General features: G+C 33.0%; 1 protein-coding gene across 1 annotated transcript in view; it reads left to right on the top strand.

Annotated features, from left to right (window-relative positions):
- LOC118186930 (otoferlin-like) overlaps window positions 1-19,210 on the top strand; it is a 963,443-nt gene that overhangs the window by 674,895 nt on the left and 269,338 nt on the right. Inside the window, exons 12-13 of the mRNA XM_085813615.1 lie at window positions 141-256; window positions 14,602-14,642. Of these exons, the coding sequence (XP_085669741.1) occupies window positions 141-256; window positions 14,602-14,642 (157 nt within the window). The remainder of the gene's footprint in view (window positions 1-140; window positions 257-14,601; window positions 14,643-19,210) is intronic.

Below are 19,210 nucleotides of genomic sequence, written 5' to 3'. Positions count from 1 at the left end.
TTATAGAATGATATGTATTTCCGAATTAAAATACGTCATGTAATAAACAGAATAATAATTATGTTGCTTTACTCATTTTATAATGGAGTTGTTTATGACATTAATTTGTAATATATTATGAAATGTATTGATTATTCCAGACCATCAGTTCTATCACAAATGGGCCCTGCTGACAGATACGGATGATATAACTGCGGGTCCCAAAGGATATCTCAAATGTGACATATCAGTGGCTGGAAAAGGAGATACTGTCAAGGTATGTCAATTTATCATTTCTCATATTCTAACCTTGGAAATTGTACTTTGTTTGAATACGATGATAGTTTTAAATTCACATAGATGAATTAACAGAAGTTCACTTTACAGATGCGAATTTAAGAATATGTTAACCTAAATTCTATCTGAATAAATTTTAATTTCTTTAAATAGTTCCGCTATTTCATATTTAATCCTTTTTTTCTTAAGAAAACAGAAAATAAACTTAGTAGATAAGAAACCTATTCTTATTTTTGCAATTTCCTGCTACTCAAGGGTTCTGTTGAACTTCACATCTCTGTTGTGAGAATTTCTTTTTAATTCATACACCATTTAGCTTCATGATTCATTGAAGATAAATTAATACTTGCTAATTCATTTGCCTTTAGAAGCTATTTTCGAATAAATGAGTTTTAGATAAACGGAAAACTTAAAAAACTATTACTTATTTTTCATTGATTTTACAAAACTGTTAGGGCATGCAAGTTGACTGAAATTATAATACGTATAATGTAGTTACAGAAACTTCTAATAATTTAAATGTCTATAATTTAAATTGTGGGTCTATAATTAAAATTGTCTAATAACTTAAATAGACACTTTTAATAAATTAAAATTTAAATTATTAATATATTATAATTATATAAATTTAAATTATTAATATTATAATATATATATAATATATTAATATTATTATATAAATTATATATAATATTATTATATAATATATTAATATTATTATATAAATTTAAATTATTAATATTATAATTTAATATTAAATTATTAAATATAAATTTAAATAGACACTTTTAATAAATTAAAAGTGTCTATAATTAAAATTGTCTAATAATTTAAATTGTGGGAATTTTTAGAAGAGGAAATACCATTTTCAACAAGAAATTCCAGGAAACCTCCCTAACACAGTCATTTTTGGCTACTGATGACTGTAATCTTTTGTAACGGTAGTCGACTTAAAGAACATGCCTAACAGTGACGATCAATAGCAATATTTATTTACATTTCTAGAACTTTTCGTCACGTCTAGAAGTAATTATCTAAGTTAGGTATCAGAGGTTTCACTGTGTTTTTTATCTGGGAGAAAATGTTTTATAATACAGTTCGTGAAAATACTTATATTTACACCGATTCTTTTTAGCCCGAAAGGGCTGTTAGTCTCGAAATGGGATTTTCCGTCGTATCATTATAAATACATCTTTCACTTTTCGAGTCTGTTGCCTTTTGCCAAAATGTAAGATATTTATCTTTCAAACTGAATCTGTCTGTTGGGGATTAACAAACTGAATCTGTCTGTTGGGGTCTGTTGGGTATTTGAAAGCAGTCGATGCAGTTCTTTAGAATACGCGTTTCTTACTTTTGAGTCGAATTGATTTAAATAACAAAATGCATTTAATTCATGATTTATCTGATTAAAAATATTCAGTATTTTCCTACAGTGACGTTACATGTTTTTTATTATTTATGTTATATTTTGTAAAATTTTAATGAATTTGTGATTAACGAAATCAACGATTTCGAAGCAAAAAGTGGGAACACTCTATGAAATAATCCATTTTTATCTCGAGCACACGAGAGTATCTATCGAAATTTTAAAGATATGCTGTTTTTAAATATTTTATGGTTGTGCTGTTGAAATGAATTTTGTGTGGCGTAAGAACAAAGAACTCGATATTTATTGAATAAAGTAAACAAGCGAAACGTTAATAAGAAGAAGATAAAAAAAAATGTTTTGTAAACCAACTTGTAAGAAAGCTGAACATTGAGATGGTGAATTGAGAAAAGATTGAAAAAATAGAAAAAAAACATTGTGGGAATTGTGGGAATGGTTTTAAAATTTTTGTGATGCTGCTGTTGAATTTTATGTGGCGTAAGTGAAAAGAAAACCATGCTTAAGAGTTAAGAATGAGTTAGCATGAGTAAGTGAAAGAGTAAGCTGGTAGACTGCGAGGTTCACGACAGCGTAAAAAGCCTTATAAGGTATTTCTCCCACCTTCTTGGCGTGTCTTCGTGGTGTAGTGGTTCTGCACGCTGGGACGGTATTCCAGAGGTCCGTGGTTCCATTCCCGGCGAAAGCGGTAGCTAATTTTTCATCTCTCCGGCTTTTTCGATTAACCTAATGTCTCTACAGTGGCGCCCGAACTAAAAGGGTGATGGACACATCCAGGATTTTTCGATTGGGTCTCCCCAAACCCCAGTCGCCCTTTAAAAAGGGGGAGTATATAAGATATTTCTCCCACCTTCTTGGCATGCCTTCGTGGTGTAGTGGTTCTGCATGCTGGGACGGTATTCCAGAGGTCCCACGAAGGCGGTTGCTAATATTTTATCTCTCCGGCTTTTCCCGTTAACCTAATGTCTCTACAACCTTAATAAACCCTTTTGGGTGGCCATCAAAATTTGAAACCTTTCAGATTTTATTTTCTTTAAAGAGTTCAAAATGATCATTAGTTATGCGGAACAAGAGAATAGATGCAAAGTAATTTAACTCCCAATGTTAAAACGTAAAATTACTGACACACTGTATTTTGTTGCAACCCTTTCCTTTTCTACGACACAACTTACTAGTCTGACTGCTATTGACAGGTTTCAGATAGAAACATAGCAATAAATTCTTTTAATGAGATTGGTTTGAAGTTTTATTTCTTCAGGAACGAGGAAAGTAACTCTGCTGAGTTCTCTCCGGGAAGCTATTAAACGCATCTGCTTCTTTAAAAGATACGTTTGTAGTAAAATATTTCATGACATAGCCAGTAAAGAATTGTAAACTCTTCCAAATTTATGTTCTTTCCTTTCTAAAATTATGGCTCTGAATTTCTTTTTGAAATTAAGATTTTCAGCTGAATTTCAATATAATTGCCGCATTTGTTTTGTAATGCCCGTGTGTACGTACGTATGTATATATCCCGCATAAATCAAAAACGATTAGCTGTAGAACGTTGAAATTTTGTATATGGGACTGCTATAACATGTAGTTGTGTAACTCCTTGTTTGTTGCAATCGCCCACACGAAACATATATATGTCATGATATGAAATGAATGATTTGTAGCTTGGCGGTGGCGTAATAGATGAGTAGCGAAGAAACTTGGCAAGACAAACATGTCCGGATTCAAGATAACTTTATTATCGATGAAAGCAAGTCAGGATTCGCAATATTTGGTTCACATATGGACGAGCGTCTTATGCGCTCTAGATTTTTGTTAGATCAGCACATATCCCTTGAACAAAGAAGGTAGCCGCAAAGGAAAGTTTAAGCAAAAGTGACGTATCAGTTCATAGAAAGAAGGGAGGGAGTCAGTTTTTAGTTATGGTTTACAATTTGGTAATTGGTCAAGAGGCATCTGCATTATGGGTTACGTAAGATCGCATGATTAATTTGAATGACGAAGTTTAGACTTATTCGCTATTTTTAGGACAGATGATGAAGTTCCCAAATGAAATAGAAAATAAAAGATGTTATAGTGAATTAAATTTAGAACTTTGCTTTCATATTTTTTATCTTACACATATATATACGTTTATAAGCGACTGGCTATATATATATATATATATAAGTGAATGATGAGTATATATACTCACAGTTTTACCAGGCTCAGTGTGATCTTTTATATACTATATGTAGCATATATTGGTAAACTGCGATTTTTTTTGCTTTAAAAGTGATTGAATTGTGTTGTTCTTATGTTCCGATTAAGGCTTTTGTGCCTTATTCAATCTGGATGCAGTGGTTGCAGAATTATCAAAAATTTAAACGTTTATGTGGTGGTTTGGTTTTTGAATTTTATGTCACTCAAGTGCGCAAAAAGTAGTGCTTAATAATAAAACTAAAAGATAAAAAAGTGGTTTAGCAGGAGAGAGTCAAGAGCAGATTGCTAACTGCGGCGTTCAGCGATAACATAGAAATTCAACAAATTCGACGACGGAAAGTACGACGGAACATGGGAATCCCTTCATATTTCTTTTCTTTTCTTTTTTTTTTTTTTTTTTTTTTTTTTTTCTTATTGGAAAAGTTCGTTTGATATACGCCTAGAAATGTGAAATTTTCTGTATATTTATAGATTAATATGTCTTAAAATTTGGCTATCTTCAATGTATACAAGGAAAATCTTATTTTTAAAATTCAGTGGTAACATAGTCGAGTAGGTTTAATCTGAAATAGAGGCATGCAAGCGTATGGGTTAATATTTAAACTGCAAATCTTCGCCTAAATTTCCGTATGCTGAAATCGATAAAGAAATATCATTCATTTCTACTTATTCTGAGTAGTTCTGTGCAGCTGATATTTCGTCTCAGATAGAAAATAATGGTAAAAATTGGGTATCTAAACTTTTCTTTCGTTCAGATTCTTTCTTAAAGCATATTTTTTTATTTTATTTTTTTATTATTTGATATTCAATCGATTTCTTCTTGGTCACTGAATATAACAGTCAATGCAATTTGTCGTCCTTTATTAAAATAAATGTGTTTTGTATGTAACTAAAACCGTATGGGTGAATATTCATTATATTAAGTGAACAATAATAAATATCATTATTAATTATTAAGTGAATATTAATCATGAATTATTAAGTAAATAATAATTCATTTATCATTATTATTAATTATTAAGTAAATAATAATTCATTTATCATTATTATTAATTATTAACTACATATTAATCATAAATTACTAAACGAATAATAACAAATTATTCATTTCACTAAATTGGTGAGATATCGCCAAGCTGGCAATGGTTTTGCCAACTAATTTTTGTTGCCTAATTTGCCAATAAATCGCCAAAAGGCACCAAATTTGGCGACCATTTGGAGACATTTGGGTCCGATCCATGTACATATATCGATTAATTACATTTATTTAATCATAATACCAGTTACAGTCACATTGATGGCCCCAGGTTCGAACCTCGAAGAAGGCATGTATATTTATAAATGTTTTGTGTTTGCTCATAAAGAGGCACTCAAAATACATGCTCAACCGAAAGACCTCTCAAGTGGTTGGTGGTAGAGAAAGGGGGTGGGAAACATTTGAGCTGCTCCTGGAAGTTTTCAGTCGAAATTAGGGCTGAGCTTAATAAGTAGCAAGGCCTAGCCTTTTCATTATACCTTCAGGTATGCAAAGATGCTGGGATTGCTTCAATCTGTATCTTTACTTATCGAACTTTTGCTAGTCTTAAAAAAAATTAATAATGGGAAAGTAGTAATACTACTTGGGAAACATTGTGTATTTGATTGAAAACATTGCTTAACTGGACCTTTCTGCTTCCTTGTGCGAAGAAAAGGAAATATTGTAACAGCAAAAAATTTCAGATATCATACACTGGTGTACAAAACTTAAGCACGAGGTGTTCTTTCTGCCATAACTTCACGAGAAATCATCTGAGAGACATGAAATTCAGAAATGAGAGAGGGCATTTTGTATTTAAACGGTGATGAAAGTATAGTTGCGCACAAAAACCTATAATGCGTACAGTATGGAATCAAGTAAAAGAGGCTTTATTGAACTCATAGTATCGTTATACACGATTGTCTGTACAAGAGGAAGAAGAAGAAGCAGATGTTCCTTAGTATGAGATATGCCCTTCCCTTCCTGCAACGGTTGCTTCGCACCGTCTCTCCATATTCAGCACAAGATTATCCAACAGATCTTGAGGTAAGAGTGCCATTCCTCAATCAGCATCTGCTTCAGTTGTTGGGTGTTCCCCGGAGGATGTAATCGTGCCGCAAGGCATCTTTCCAAAGCCTCCCACACATGTTGTATGAGATTTAAATCAGGGGAGTACGCTGGTCAATCCATTCGAGTGATATCTTCACTTTCCAGTAGCTTCTGAACAGAAGGATACCGGTGTGGCCGTGTATTGTCATCCATAAAAACGAAGTCCGCTCCAATGGCACCTCGGAGCAAACGTACATGGGGAAGGATCACCTCCTGGCAATAGCGATCTCCGGTTTCAGAACCTCTGTCGAAAGTGTGGAGCTCTGTCCGCCCGTTCAGCATAATGCCTTCCCAGAGGAGAACTCTAGGACCACCGTAAAGATCTCTTTCTGTGATGTTATTGGGATGAAACCGTGTTCCGACCTCTCCAAATCAACTGGCGTTCAGGATCGCTTGTGACACTAAAACAACTCAAAGAGGGCACGGCAGAAAGAGGGCACGGCAGAAAGAGGGCACGACTCAAAAACAGCCCAAAAATTGGGCATCTCATCAGTATGGAGATGCCCAATTTTTGTGCTCCTTGCACCACTTTAAACGGTTGCGCTGATGGCCAACTTTCAAATAGACGCAGCGTTCAGGACGGCGGGCGAATAGGCCACCTTTGTGAAGGCGTCTGACCACAGCAAACCGCGGTACTTGTCGTTCCGTTGTTGTGAACAGTTGCTGAGTTAAGACGCTTGCTGGCTGGTTTCGGGCTCTTTTCGCCTGCAGGACGATATATTGATCATCCACTGCAATTGTTTTCTCAGGGCAGCCACCACTAACCTTTCTAACAGCTGTATCTATGGTTTGGAAGGCTTTTGAAGCGCGCGAAACGATACTTTTTTTATTCCGAATTCTTCAGCTACACTAGTCACATTACGTCTCTCCTCCAGCTTTCCGATTATTCTTCCGCTTGTGAAGTCATCCAGGTGATTTCTTCTAGCCATATTTCACAAAAGAACTCACTTGCGTTTGCAGAGAATGTCTTTAATCGCGTCTCTGTCTTTCCTTTTATCGCCTTGAGTTGAGAGCTTCGACCGCACGTGTTTTGCGTACGCTCACGTCGTCTGTGACGTTTTGTGTCTGACAAGTGCATACGCATTACATTTCTACTGAATTGCGTATTCATAGTACTGACCGCAAAAACCACTTTTCTGCAATTTCCTGGCTATCTGATTAAAATTTACAATGTTGCTTAAGTTTTGCACGCCAGTGTATTTCAACGGAAATATCAATTTTGACCGTTCCCGAGTCCATTTGAATTTCTTTTTGGTTGATTCTGTATGTAGGGCTAGAATAAAAGACTCTTTTGTGCAAAATGGATTTAAATAGATCCGAACAAGATTTTTTCGTGACATTACTACGTACGTATGTATCCATGTGCGTCACATAAGTCAAAACCGATTAGCCATATATCGGAGAAATTTTATTGATAGAACATCTAATTGTTCACGTTCCTTTTTTATTATAATAGGCAGTACCAAACATGTATATATATGTACACCCACTATTCCTAACCCGACTTTGAGGCCTAACAGCGGCTGGGCGATAAAATTGCTTAACATTGGTAGTTCGGATGTGCGTTCTATTCCAGGCGAACGAGTGGAGGCATGTGCGTTTTCATGTTGCGTAACGTGTATACGAGCTAGTTTCCTTTAGAAAGTTCTTCTCTGACACATCTCTCTCCTTAGGCAGTCAGCCCTTATGTTTTTTTTTTTTTTTTTTTTTTTTTTTTTTAGGCAAGGCGTTTTATTTAATAGCTATTAGCCTTTCACCACTACAAGGGCCAAAAGCGGTAGCCATATTATTATGGAATCAACTAATAGGTAGCTATCGTTGCCTTCTATGAAGGGACTGACAGTTACAAGCATGCCTCCTTGGGGGTTGAGCACGTGTCTATCGCTATAGCAGTTGGGTCACCATAACCACTCTACCGGCTAGGTGGTGGTAGCCCTTATGTTCTTTGCCATAATCAAATAAAACCAAAACCAAGCATAACCCGGCTTAAACGTCCTCGCTTGACCGTTATTTTCGCAATAGTTGGTCATCGTCACATACTTACAATTAATAAGCGTTACGTTTTATGAATATGGCATAGCATGTCATGGCAATATCAAATTTTATTTAAGACGTAGTTTTCGACTAATAACGAAATCTAACTTTTAATAAACTTATAAGAAATTTGACTCCCATACGACAAAAATTGACTGGGATATTTAATTTCAAAATTTGTAACTTTTGATGTCATTTTCAATTTGCGGGGAGGGATCGTTTAACAAAGTTAAAAGACTTCTAAGAAGTAAGTTAGAATGTAGTGCAGAGAGAAATGTTTAATTCAGTAAGCCATACAAGAAAGTCAATGTGGTGTCCACGTCAGATTCTTTTGCGAATTTCAAAGACTCCAGATAATTTTTGGCTGGATAAATTATCTTTTGCCATAAGCAATTATTTTTTTGCAAATTCCTAAGGAAAAGTTTTATACATATTTTGCTAACTGTAATTTATGCTATTTAAAGCCCATTTCCAAAATTATACTTTTAAATCTTATTTCAAAAAACACTTTATATGAAAAATGCCCAGGTTCATTATTTAGAAATTTAAATCTTGAAGTAAACTATTCAACATTATACACATTTCTTAAATGATGATGTTGTTGTAGTTGCTAATGCTCACTTGTCTGACCTATAGTCAGCCCAAGCCCACGAAATTCCTAGTGGCAAGAGGCGCAAGTTTTAGCCTGTCATTGGCAACAGCCTTGAGAGCACCTTACAAGTTACAGCGCAATGTAGCTCATTTCGGCCTCCAGTTTTGATGGAGAGCACCCCGGGTGGACGAGTTCGAGTCTCCCATCCCCTTTTCCCCTACCATCAACCTCTCGAGAGGACTTTCGGATCGTTTCAAATTTAAAGTGCCCCTATGCCGCACGGACACTATACATTTACTAACATCCATGCCATCTCTGGAATTCAACCTTCGCCAAGGCAGTCAGATGTTGTTAGTGTTTGTTCCTGTTATCCGTAAATTCCCTAGCAAGCGACTTCATTCATTCTAACAATTTACGTTTACCACACGTTAATATAGAAAAAAAAAACTGTTTATTTTTAATTCAGAATTTTGGAAATTTCTTAAAAATGAAATGTTAAAAGCATAGAGAATTCGAAATTGCTAAGAGCATAAGGAAAGGAGAATACAATAAAAATGAATAATGTATTCCTCTTCCCAAACGAATTCCATTTATAAAGACCTGCTGTTGACAAATCATATCACGCCGTTGCCATTTTTTATGCAAATGATTTTCAAAAATCCGTCTACTTTCAAAAAATGAATTTAATTTTGCATTCAGAAGTAAAATTTAACAATGACCTTTCGTCACTGTAAAGCGAAGAAAACGTTTCTATTCAAAGGATTAAGTTATTCAAAAACGCCCCCGTAAGACTTTATCGATGTTTATATTAAATCCTATAAAATTCTGAATTTGGCGCAGATTCGAGAGCAGAAACTTTGTTCATCGTTGAATAAATTTATACTTTTTCAGAAGAAAAAGTAATAAAGCTTTGGAAGTTTAAAAGATAATAAGCATAAAATGCTGCTTTGTAAGAAAACGGGACCAACTATGTATAAATAAATAAAAAATTACTTTTTCCGATATTTTGAATTTCAGTTACCCTGTCAATAAATGAAAAAGGCTAATAAATTGACGTTTTCAATATTTTTGCTTTAAAAAGGCTATGACAAATATCTGTTTTTTTAAGCTGTGAGAAGGAATTTTGGTTTAAAAGAACGTTACAAACATTGAGTAATATTCTGCTGCGGTGTTTAATGTGGGTATATGACGCAGGAAAATAACTTTCATATATTACAAAAATACTACAAATATTGGCAACAATTATGGTTTGGTTTGGTTTTAATTAACTATGCCAAAGCACTCGAGAGCGATCGGCTTAAGGGAAGTGATGCCTTCATAGAAAACTTTCAAAAGGAAACTGGCTCGTATACACGTCATACAAGGGCAAAACCACGAAAAAAAGCCGATACAGCCAGTAATGTTGCAAGCCACGTCGGAACTACCAGTGTTTAGCGACTTTACCGCTGATGAGTAACACTTACGTATTGGATATATTATAAATTATGCCAGCTAACTGTATTATCAACTAGCTAAGTTATTTAAAAATAAGTTTAAAGTGTGGGGCAAAGGGGTAATTTGCCCAGAGGGACTATTAATTTCGTTTTGGCATTTTGCGTTGATTCACTATAAACGTTGATTCACTTTTCAAATTATTGTCACCAAATATTACAGCTATACCGCCCAGTCGGTATAGTGGTCAGGAAAGCTGACTGCGATGCCGAAGGGCCTGGGTTCGAATCCTGGAAAAGGCATGATTGTAACCGTCCGTCCCTTCATAGGAAAGGCGATGGTGGCCCACCTATTAGGTGCCTCCATAACAAAGAGACCACCACATGCGGCCTTGTATAGATTAATGGACTGGGTTACATTTGTAATTGTTCACAATCTACCATTGGAAAAAAATTATTAGGGCCATATATTACATTTAAAAAAATTAAATAATGAAAAATCTACATAAATGTATGTATGTGTCTCGCATTGTGATGAAACAAAGGTACCTAGAGCCATCAAACTTTGAATAACGTATGTTTCCACCCAAATATGGACATATAGAAGCCCAAATTTGGAATTTAGAATTTTTTATCATCTATTTTATATTTTGTAAAACTTTGACGAATTTTTGATTAACAAACTCAACGATTTCAAGAAGAGCAATGGCAACACTGTACCAAAAAAAAAAGGTATATTTTTATCTATGTATTAAAATTTTGTATATGCGCGAGACTGTGTCGGAAACTCTAAAGAAATGCTTATTTTTAATTTATTTTGCGATATTGCTGTTGAACTGAATTTTATGATTTAAGTACGAAGAACATGATATTTAATAAATAAAGGTAACACACAAAACGTTGAAAAAACGCCCCTTTGGGCATAATGCAAAATCTAAAAACTTTCAGATTTTTTTAAAAATTTTTATTAACTTTTCTCTTTGCGCGGCCTATTGAAGTATGAAATGTATACTGCATTTAAACAGTATACATTTTAAGACAACAGACGAGTTTTTAAGCAAATAATAATTAAAAGTGGAAGATAAATTAAAGCCGTATGCAACGTCGAATGGCAATATTCGAAACTGGTTATTTGCCAAGCTGCATACAGCAATAGTCTCAAATTGGCAGCCGAACCAATTTTATATGGGCCGCGATACACTTCGTTACAAGTTAGTTGGCGTTGTTATGAATCATTATCGCAAGAATTTGAAGAAAGGTCTGCGAAATTAATGATTTTGAGTCCAATTCTACTTTATTAGCCTCTAAAGGACTTTAGCCCCGAAAGGGATATTAGTCTCAAATCTGCATTTTGCGCTGAATCACTATGCGTTGAATCACTATTTGCTTTGAATCATAGAGTATCACTTTTCAAATTGCGGCCACCAAATATTATCGCCTTATATTATACTTAAATTATATAATGAACAATCTGCTTGAATGTATGTATGTTTCTTGCATTTTGAAAAAACAACGGTACCTAGAGAAAAAAAGTTTGAATAACGTAGTCCTCTCCCACAGCATCGGCACCTGGAAGCCTGAAGTTTGAATTTTAAATTTTTTGTATTATCAATTTCATATTTTGTAGCGCTTTAACCAATTTTTCATTAAAATATTCAATGATTTCAAAACGAGCGATGGCAACACACTATGGAATGAAACATTTTTATCTCCCGCGAGACTGTTTATCGTAATTTCTAAAGATAGGCTGCTTTTAATTGTTTTGTGATTTTGCTGTATCGAACTGTATGAGGTGCAAACGCTACGAATGTGATACTTAATGAATAAAGTAATCACACAAAATGTTAATAATAAAAATACAAAAAATTTTTAAAGGCATCATAGTAAGAAAACTGAAGTACTGATATAATGAACTGAGAAGACTGAAAAAAATGCATACCAACAACAAATGTATGCCGCATCGGAAATTCTAAACGTATACTGCTGTGCTATTTTTGCAATTATGTTGTTGAATGGTATATGGTGTAAATGCGAAGAAAATTATGTTTAATAATAAAGCTAAAAAGACAGAAAAAAAAATGGTTAGTAGGAGGGTGTGTAGCAGCATACTGGTAGACTACGAGCACAGCGATGGCATATAAAACCTTATTAAACCCTTTTGGACGACCGTTGAAATCTGAAACCTTACAAATTTTTTCCCCATTAAATAAGGCGCATTCTACGAGAAGTGGGAAAATGGCTGCAGCATCGATTCCATGGGCTCGTTATCTGCAATGGTATGTTCATTGAAGAATTTTCCATCGTTAAATTATATCATCATAAAGTTACCCAGAAGCTCCTAAAACTGTTTCTTCCTGCATTTCTCCCTCCCATTTTCTATCAAATTATGTCGCCTGAAAATCGAGAACGGCACTATATGCGAGTAGTTTCGGAAGAACGCCGAAGTAATCATTGATCACTTACAGGTAAAATGAGAATATTATTTCTTTACCTACATTCAGATAACAATATATAGTTATAGCAGTACAGTTAAAAATATATAGCCTATAGCAGATACAGTAAAAAAAATTACAATTAAAATTAGATTTTCTACGGAAAATCGAGGATTCGGCCAGAGGTCAAGAAGGCAGATTTTTCGGTGCACAAAACTTTTAGTTTACATTTAGGTTCCGCTCGGCGAAAAAAGTTTACATTTAGGTTCCGCTCGGCGAAAAAGTATATTAAAGGTGCAGAAACTGACTTGATTCACTGTTCTACTGAGTTTCAAATTTAAACAAATGGGGGTTCGTTAGGCTTAACTCGCCACTTAAACTTTTAAATTGTTGATAATTCTACAGCAATTACATGGAAATAAACCTAAGCCGTATAAAACTTAACCGCAACATAAGAACTGTAATTCAGTCGATTTTAAAGCAAAAAATGCACAATTTACGAATATATAAAAATAAGAAACCTAATCTCATCGATCCAGGTATCAGAGTGGGAATATGTATATTTGCATATAAATTTTGCAGACGATTGCGACGAAAACGGGAAGTACACAACTACATGTTATAGCAGCCCCATGTATGAAATTTCACCGTTCTACGTTTACTCGTTCTTGAGTTATGCGAGATACATACATACGTACGTATACAAGTACAGACTTAGTACAGACAGAAGAAAAAAGTCTTTTTTAAATCCATTTTAAAAACCTTTTTGCCAAAAACAGTCCTTTATTCTGTCCGTACGTATAGATGTCACGCAAAAATATCTTTAAATCGTCATTATCTTATCGTTCAAATAAAACATTTTTAAAATAGCAAATAATACATAACAGGCAAGCACAATTTTTAAAAAAGATTAGCCTGCAATCGGAAACTTCCAGATTGCTTTCTTACAGGTCGAAGAGGTGCTATTAATTTAATAATGTTTAAAATCCAAGGATTTAAATAAATCGCATTATTTTAAGAATTGCAGCATTCAGTCTTGGTGTATGGGTTCGGGTTTAAAATCTAATTATAATTTTTAACAAAGCTGTTAAAATCGGCTTCTTATTTTAAGAATTAGTTTCCCAGGAATGCATGATTTAAACTATAAAATCATATATTCAAAACAAGCCGTTAAAAAACAGCAAACCACATGTTTAGGGGGGGGATTTTTCTATTACGTTATTTCATTATAATTTATCACTAGGAGGATACTTATCGCTTTTTTATTAGAGAAAGTAATTTAATTATTCAAAACGTAACTAAGCCTTTATTTTTCCCATATCACTTGAGGAAACAACTTGCAACAAATATTTCCCCTTAGTCAAAATCGTTTTTATTTTGCCAGGATATGAAATGTACTATAATATGTTTATTTATTTTTATTTATTTATTTATTTATTTATTTATTTATTTTTTTTTTGTGTGTGTAAAAATATTAATAGGTAAAGTAACACACAAGAAAATTTTAATGAATTTTGGATATCTTAAAGCTATCATATCAGTGACTTCCTTTTTCAGAAAGCTATTATGATTAATATAAGTTAAAATATGGTTAATAAAGCAATTTAAATTCATTTGTTCCTAGCTTAGGAAATGGGTAACAAAGATATTAACTTTCTTTAATCGTGGAGTTTCAGCTCTTCCTATTACAGATAAAGGATATAAATTGTAAAAATTAAGTAAAAAATTTAGTTAAAGGAAACCAAATTACATATTCTAATTTTATTATGAGAGAAAACTGCATTTATCATTTCACACATTATTCATAAAAAGATCTTGGGTGCGTTTCTGATGTGGCAATACTTTAAAATTAATTTTCTCGTCCTATTTTCGAGAGAAATAATAATCCACAAAGGCTGAAGTCTCATCTTACCTTTTTAAAACTCATTTCAATGTCTTATCTTACTTCTCTTCTTCGCATTCCTAGAAGAAGTCCGATATTAAACTGTAAAAAGCTATTCCAAAACTAAAATAAACTGTTTCTTCTTCGCATCAGAAAATGTATAAACGTTTATGCCGAAAGCAATTTCACTCTACTACAAAATGATTTCGTACGGATAGAATTACTAACAAAAATTATTTTTTCTTCTCAGCCGCCTCCAAAAAGTGAAAAAGATGAAGATGACATAGAAGCGTAAGTATCGATTTTTTTGTATTTCACTTTTCCTTTAGATAAAATAATGATGTTTTTATATCAATATCGTTAATATTATTTAATCATTTTACAGAATATTATGTACCAAAATGGTAGTAAACTAATTCTTCGTATTATGCGTTACATGAATTATGTACGCATTCTTACATTGTTGCGATAAATTCTTGGAAACGATTACGAGAATAAATCTTAAATTTCATTTTCAATTTAGTTTAAAACCGAATATCGACATTATCTACTCAGTTGTCGTATCGATTTCTATCAGCTTTTAAATTTCATGCTTTTATGGTCGTAGAAGAGAGGTTTCATTGGCACTAGGTGAAGTTGTTATAAAAAAAGTATCTAGGAATTAGAACGATTTTGTTCTTTTATAATACTAATTTCTTTTCGGGGTGATATTTTCGAACTCTTCTCTATCTTTGTTTAACTTTTGTTTTCTTTGTTATATTTAAATGCGTAATATAAATAATTTAGGTTGTATATTTTCGAGACTCAATACTTGATAAATTAATCAAAGGTATTACCTAAATATCTGGCAACATATATCCGATCTTTGGGTTTTTTTAATTAATTTTTTTTCTAATTTTATGAATTTCTTATATTACTAATAATTTTTTAGTTTATGAAAATTATTCATCTTGTGTCATTTTCATTTTTAATCTCAAATGTAGCAAACTTATAATATTGAGATTTTAACAATATTGAAAGCCTTTTATTATATAAAAATATAACAAAATTATATTATAATATGTTTTAATGTTTTTCTTAGATTCTTTTAAAGATTTTTTAAAGTTTATGTCAAAGCGGAGATCAAAATAGTTATAATAAAGTTATAATGGTTAACATTATTTAATATTTTTCCGATAAGAAAATTACAAATTTTCATGCGCTTCTCTTGAAGCAAACTGCGTCCTATCCTTTAAATGTTAAAGTTATTTTCACTACATTTATATGAAATTATAATAAAAAACTCAATAATAGTGCACTAGAATCAGGTGAATAGTAAATATAACTAGGCCTTGTTTACTTTCTCTGAATTTTTTTAGTTTTAAAAGACTTGTGAGATAGTTACATTTCTGGTTTATCTTGAGTAGTAGATATGGCGCATAAATTGGTAGAAAATCGCATTTCTCACTTATCTGGATGATGTATAAGCAATAAAAAGCTAAATTTCTCATTTATCTTAATTAGATGTTTGCATAAGTAAAAAATTACCTCGATTAATAAGAGTTGTATCTATAGTTTTATTGGTTTACATGAAACTCCAAGAAATGTAGGAAAAATTATGAAGGTTTTTAAAGCAAGTGCTTTGATTGCCGTAGTAAATGTATTCTTTTTCTTCCTTTGGTACCATTGTTTTCCCCTATAAATATACACTTTTCGTTTTGGCTCCTAATTTATTTAAGTTCTGTTAGGTTATATTAATATGCAAAACAAACGAGGCTAAACTTATATTCAGATTACAAATAAGGAAAACACGAAAACTAAACATACAGCAAGCCGTTAGGCTGGTATCGAACTTAGATCGAACTTATACTTGAATCTTGAATAGCATTCTCCGGTACTCGTTTTAAAGTATTTATTTTAGATGTATTAAAGAGTCATTAGATTATTTGAAGCAGGGGACATGAAAAATGAGCAATGCCCTCACCGGGACTCGAAACTGAACATCTCGAATACGCTCCAAGTATGCTATTGTTACATCGAAGGCATGAAGAAAGGAGGAAGAAAATGCCTTATGTAATTGCCCTTTTAATGGGCGACTGGAGATTAAGGGACGCAGTCGCCAAATCCTGTGGTGAAGAATCATCATCCACCACCTTTTTAGTTTCGGCACCATTGTAGAGTCATTAGGTTATTTTGAAGCAGAAGACATGAAAAATGATCATTGCCTTCGTCGTGACTCGAACCTGGACCTCTCGAATACATGCCGAGTGTGCTTCCGATGTACCACAAAGGCATGCAAAAAGGAGGGAGAAAATGCCTTATGCTATTATAAGCACTTAATTTGTTTTAATTAAAAAATTAAATTATGTGTTATTCAACAGCCGATGAAATTTAATTTTGAATAAAAGAATCGGGGGGCAAACCTGTTGTCATGTTGGTATTAATTCGGAAAACCAGTTTTGACACATAGATAATTCTACTTAATGAAACAAAATGCAAAATTTTGTCTTACAAACCTTTATATTTAAACAGCAAATACGATTATATTGGAACAACAAATTAGCTTTGTTATAAACGATCAGCCGGAAGTTATACCTTACTTAAAGCTCGTTGTCATTTAAAACAGAGAATGTTTCTTTTTTTCTCCATAATTTTATTTACTTATATGTAAAAAGGAAGAGTTTCATTTTTTGACAACTGTTTCCTTTTAGTAACATATTTCCTCCCTGATAATAATTTAAGAAAGATTAAGATTCCTTTATGATGCAGCATTATTACCGAAAACGTAGGCGAAAATAAAATAGCTTGTTTAGTTGTAAATTCAGAATTCTAATGCTTCTTCTTCAATAGGCAAGCGATATTGCTCATTCCAATCACTTCTAGCTTTTGTAAAGCAAGTTCGTGCTTAATAGTGAAGAAAGTCTACAAAGGAATTAGATCGAATTGTTTTAAGTTAGTTGATAGAGGGGAAAATGCAGTAGCTGAAAAGTAGTTTTGAACGAGACTTTTACTATAGCTGACTCCAGATTAAATTCTCTCCGCTACTTCTATTCGGTTTTCTTTGATCTGTCTCTTTCTAGCCTTTTTCATAGTACCAACAATTCTTAAATTATTCTATAGTATCTAACACCAGACCAGACAATGCAAATAAAAGGCATAGAATAAGAATAGTTGCAAAGGAATATAGTGCGCTGATCTTTGTTTTAAGTTCTTAAAACTTTATTGTAATCCATAGAATTACATTTTCAGTTTTAATACTCCGTCTTACCTCCAAAATTTATCACGAAGATGGCGAAAGTTAGTGAAAGTCTTTCACTTTTGATGTAAACACACTTTCTTTTCCCTGAATAATCGCATTTTTATCGATTACCATATATTACTCTTAATTTAAAATTTATGAATGTACTCTAGAATTCAAATAACTAATAGCAAATTAATATCACAAAGAAGTTTAATTTCCTTTATTAAGTCGCTGTTGTTGACGTAGGTTCCAAAACTTTCAGTTTTTGTAGTTTCTCATTTTTTTTTCCTAAACGGGAGCATTTATTTCACATTTCATGAATTAAGAAAATGATATTTCTGGCAATTTTTTTGTATAGATAGTTTATGCTCGTTTTATAGCACGAACAGTCTCAGCTGCTAACATCACCACTCCAAGCTCAGCATTAATGCAATTAAATATGTATAAATATTGTTACGAATTTTGTACATATGTAATTTTAGTTATATTTTGTATAATATGTAGCATAAAATATCTGAAGAGATGAAATTCTGCCGGAAAAATGTCTGTGCAAATCTATGTAATATTCAGGTAAATGGCTATCTCGCCAATTTTGCGAGATACCGCCAAGCTGGCGATGGTTTTGGCGACTAATTTTTGTCGCCGAATTCGACGAGAGGTCGATAAAAGTTCTCAAACTTGGCGAACATTTGGCGAGATTTTGGTCCGTTCCCTGTATAACTGTTACTGCCATTGTTATTGAATAATTATAATTGATCTCTATATGTAACTTATCCGGGCCTTACATGTAACTTTAACCGTATATGCCTTTCAAAAATTAATAAAGTAAAAATGAAATTTTGAAAGTAATTTCGAAAAATGGAAGGTACTAGAGATTTCGCGGCGGCCGAGGGAAAACTATATAAGCCAGAAGAGAGCATCAGTTCTTAGTTGCTAGGTTCACAGCTGAATAACTAGTACTGAGATATCTGTAAGAGCTTTACCTGTTAGATGCGCTTTGCGTTGCGTTGTCTTTAACGTTCTCAATAGTTTGAACTATAACTTCTGGCTGAGAACAGCTGTGCAAGTTCTTTGTGGAAAGTTCCAGAACTGTAAAGTATTTCTTTGGGAAAGTAAATTTGATCAAGCTATCGTCGATTCCTTCTGCATTCAATCCATTACAAGCCCACCATAGGTACGCAACAACACATTAGAAAAATACGCCGCAGCTTGATATTCCAGTAAGCCAAGTTACCGATCATAACAAGAAGACACATTGAAATTAATTTCTATTCTCTTGCGTTTTATGGTACCGCGTTTCAAACCAAAGTAGTAGTTAAAAGTACAATATACTATTTAATTGTAATATTTGCAAACTAACTTTTTACTAGTTCAATAGTTGGGAAAATTACTCTCATGAAGTAAAATATCATTAAATTATTGCTGGTACACTGGGTAAAAAAAAACGAAATTCAAATTACGTTTCTTACGTACCGAAAGCGTGACTTAGGATACATATTAGATTCATATATAGCAATAATATAACATAGGTAGACATAAAATAGGACTTTTCTGAAATAAAATATCAATTGTTTCTATATTTCGATTCTACGACTCAAATTATGCCTCAATATTAAAGTTTGTAAGATTTTGTGCGAAA

This window comes from Stegodyphus dumicola, chromosome 3, assembly GCF_044657685.1.
Source record: "Stegodyphus dumicola isolate Sdum_Otavi_A_Nest chromosome 3, ASM4465768v1".
In the NCBI taxonomy this organism is placed as follows: Eukaryota; Metazoa; Arthropoda; class Arachnida; order Araneae; family Eresidae; genus Stegodyphus; species Stegodyphus dumicola.
This window is presented reverse-complemented; position numbering and strand designations above follow the sequence as displayed.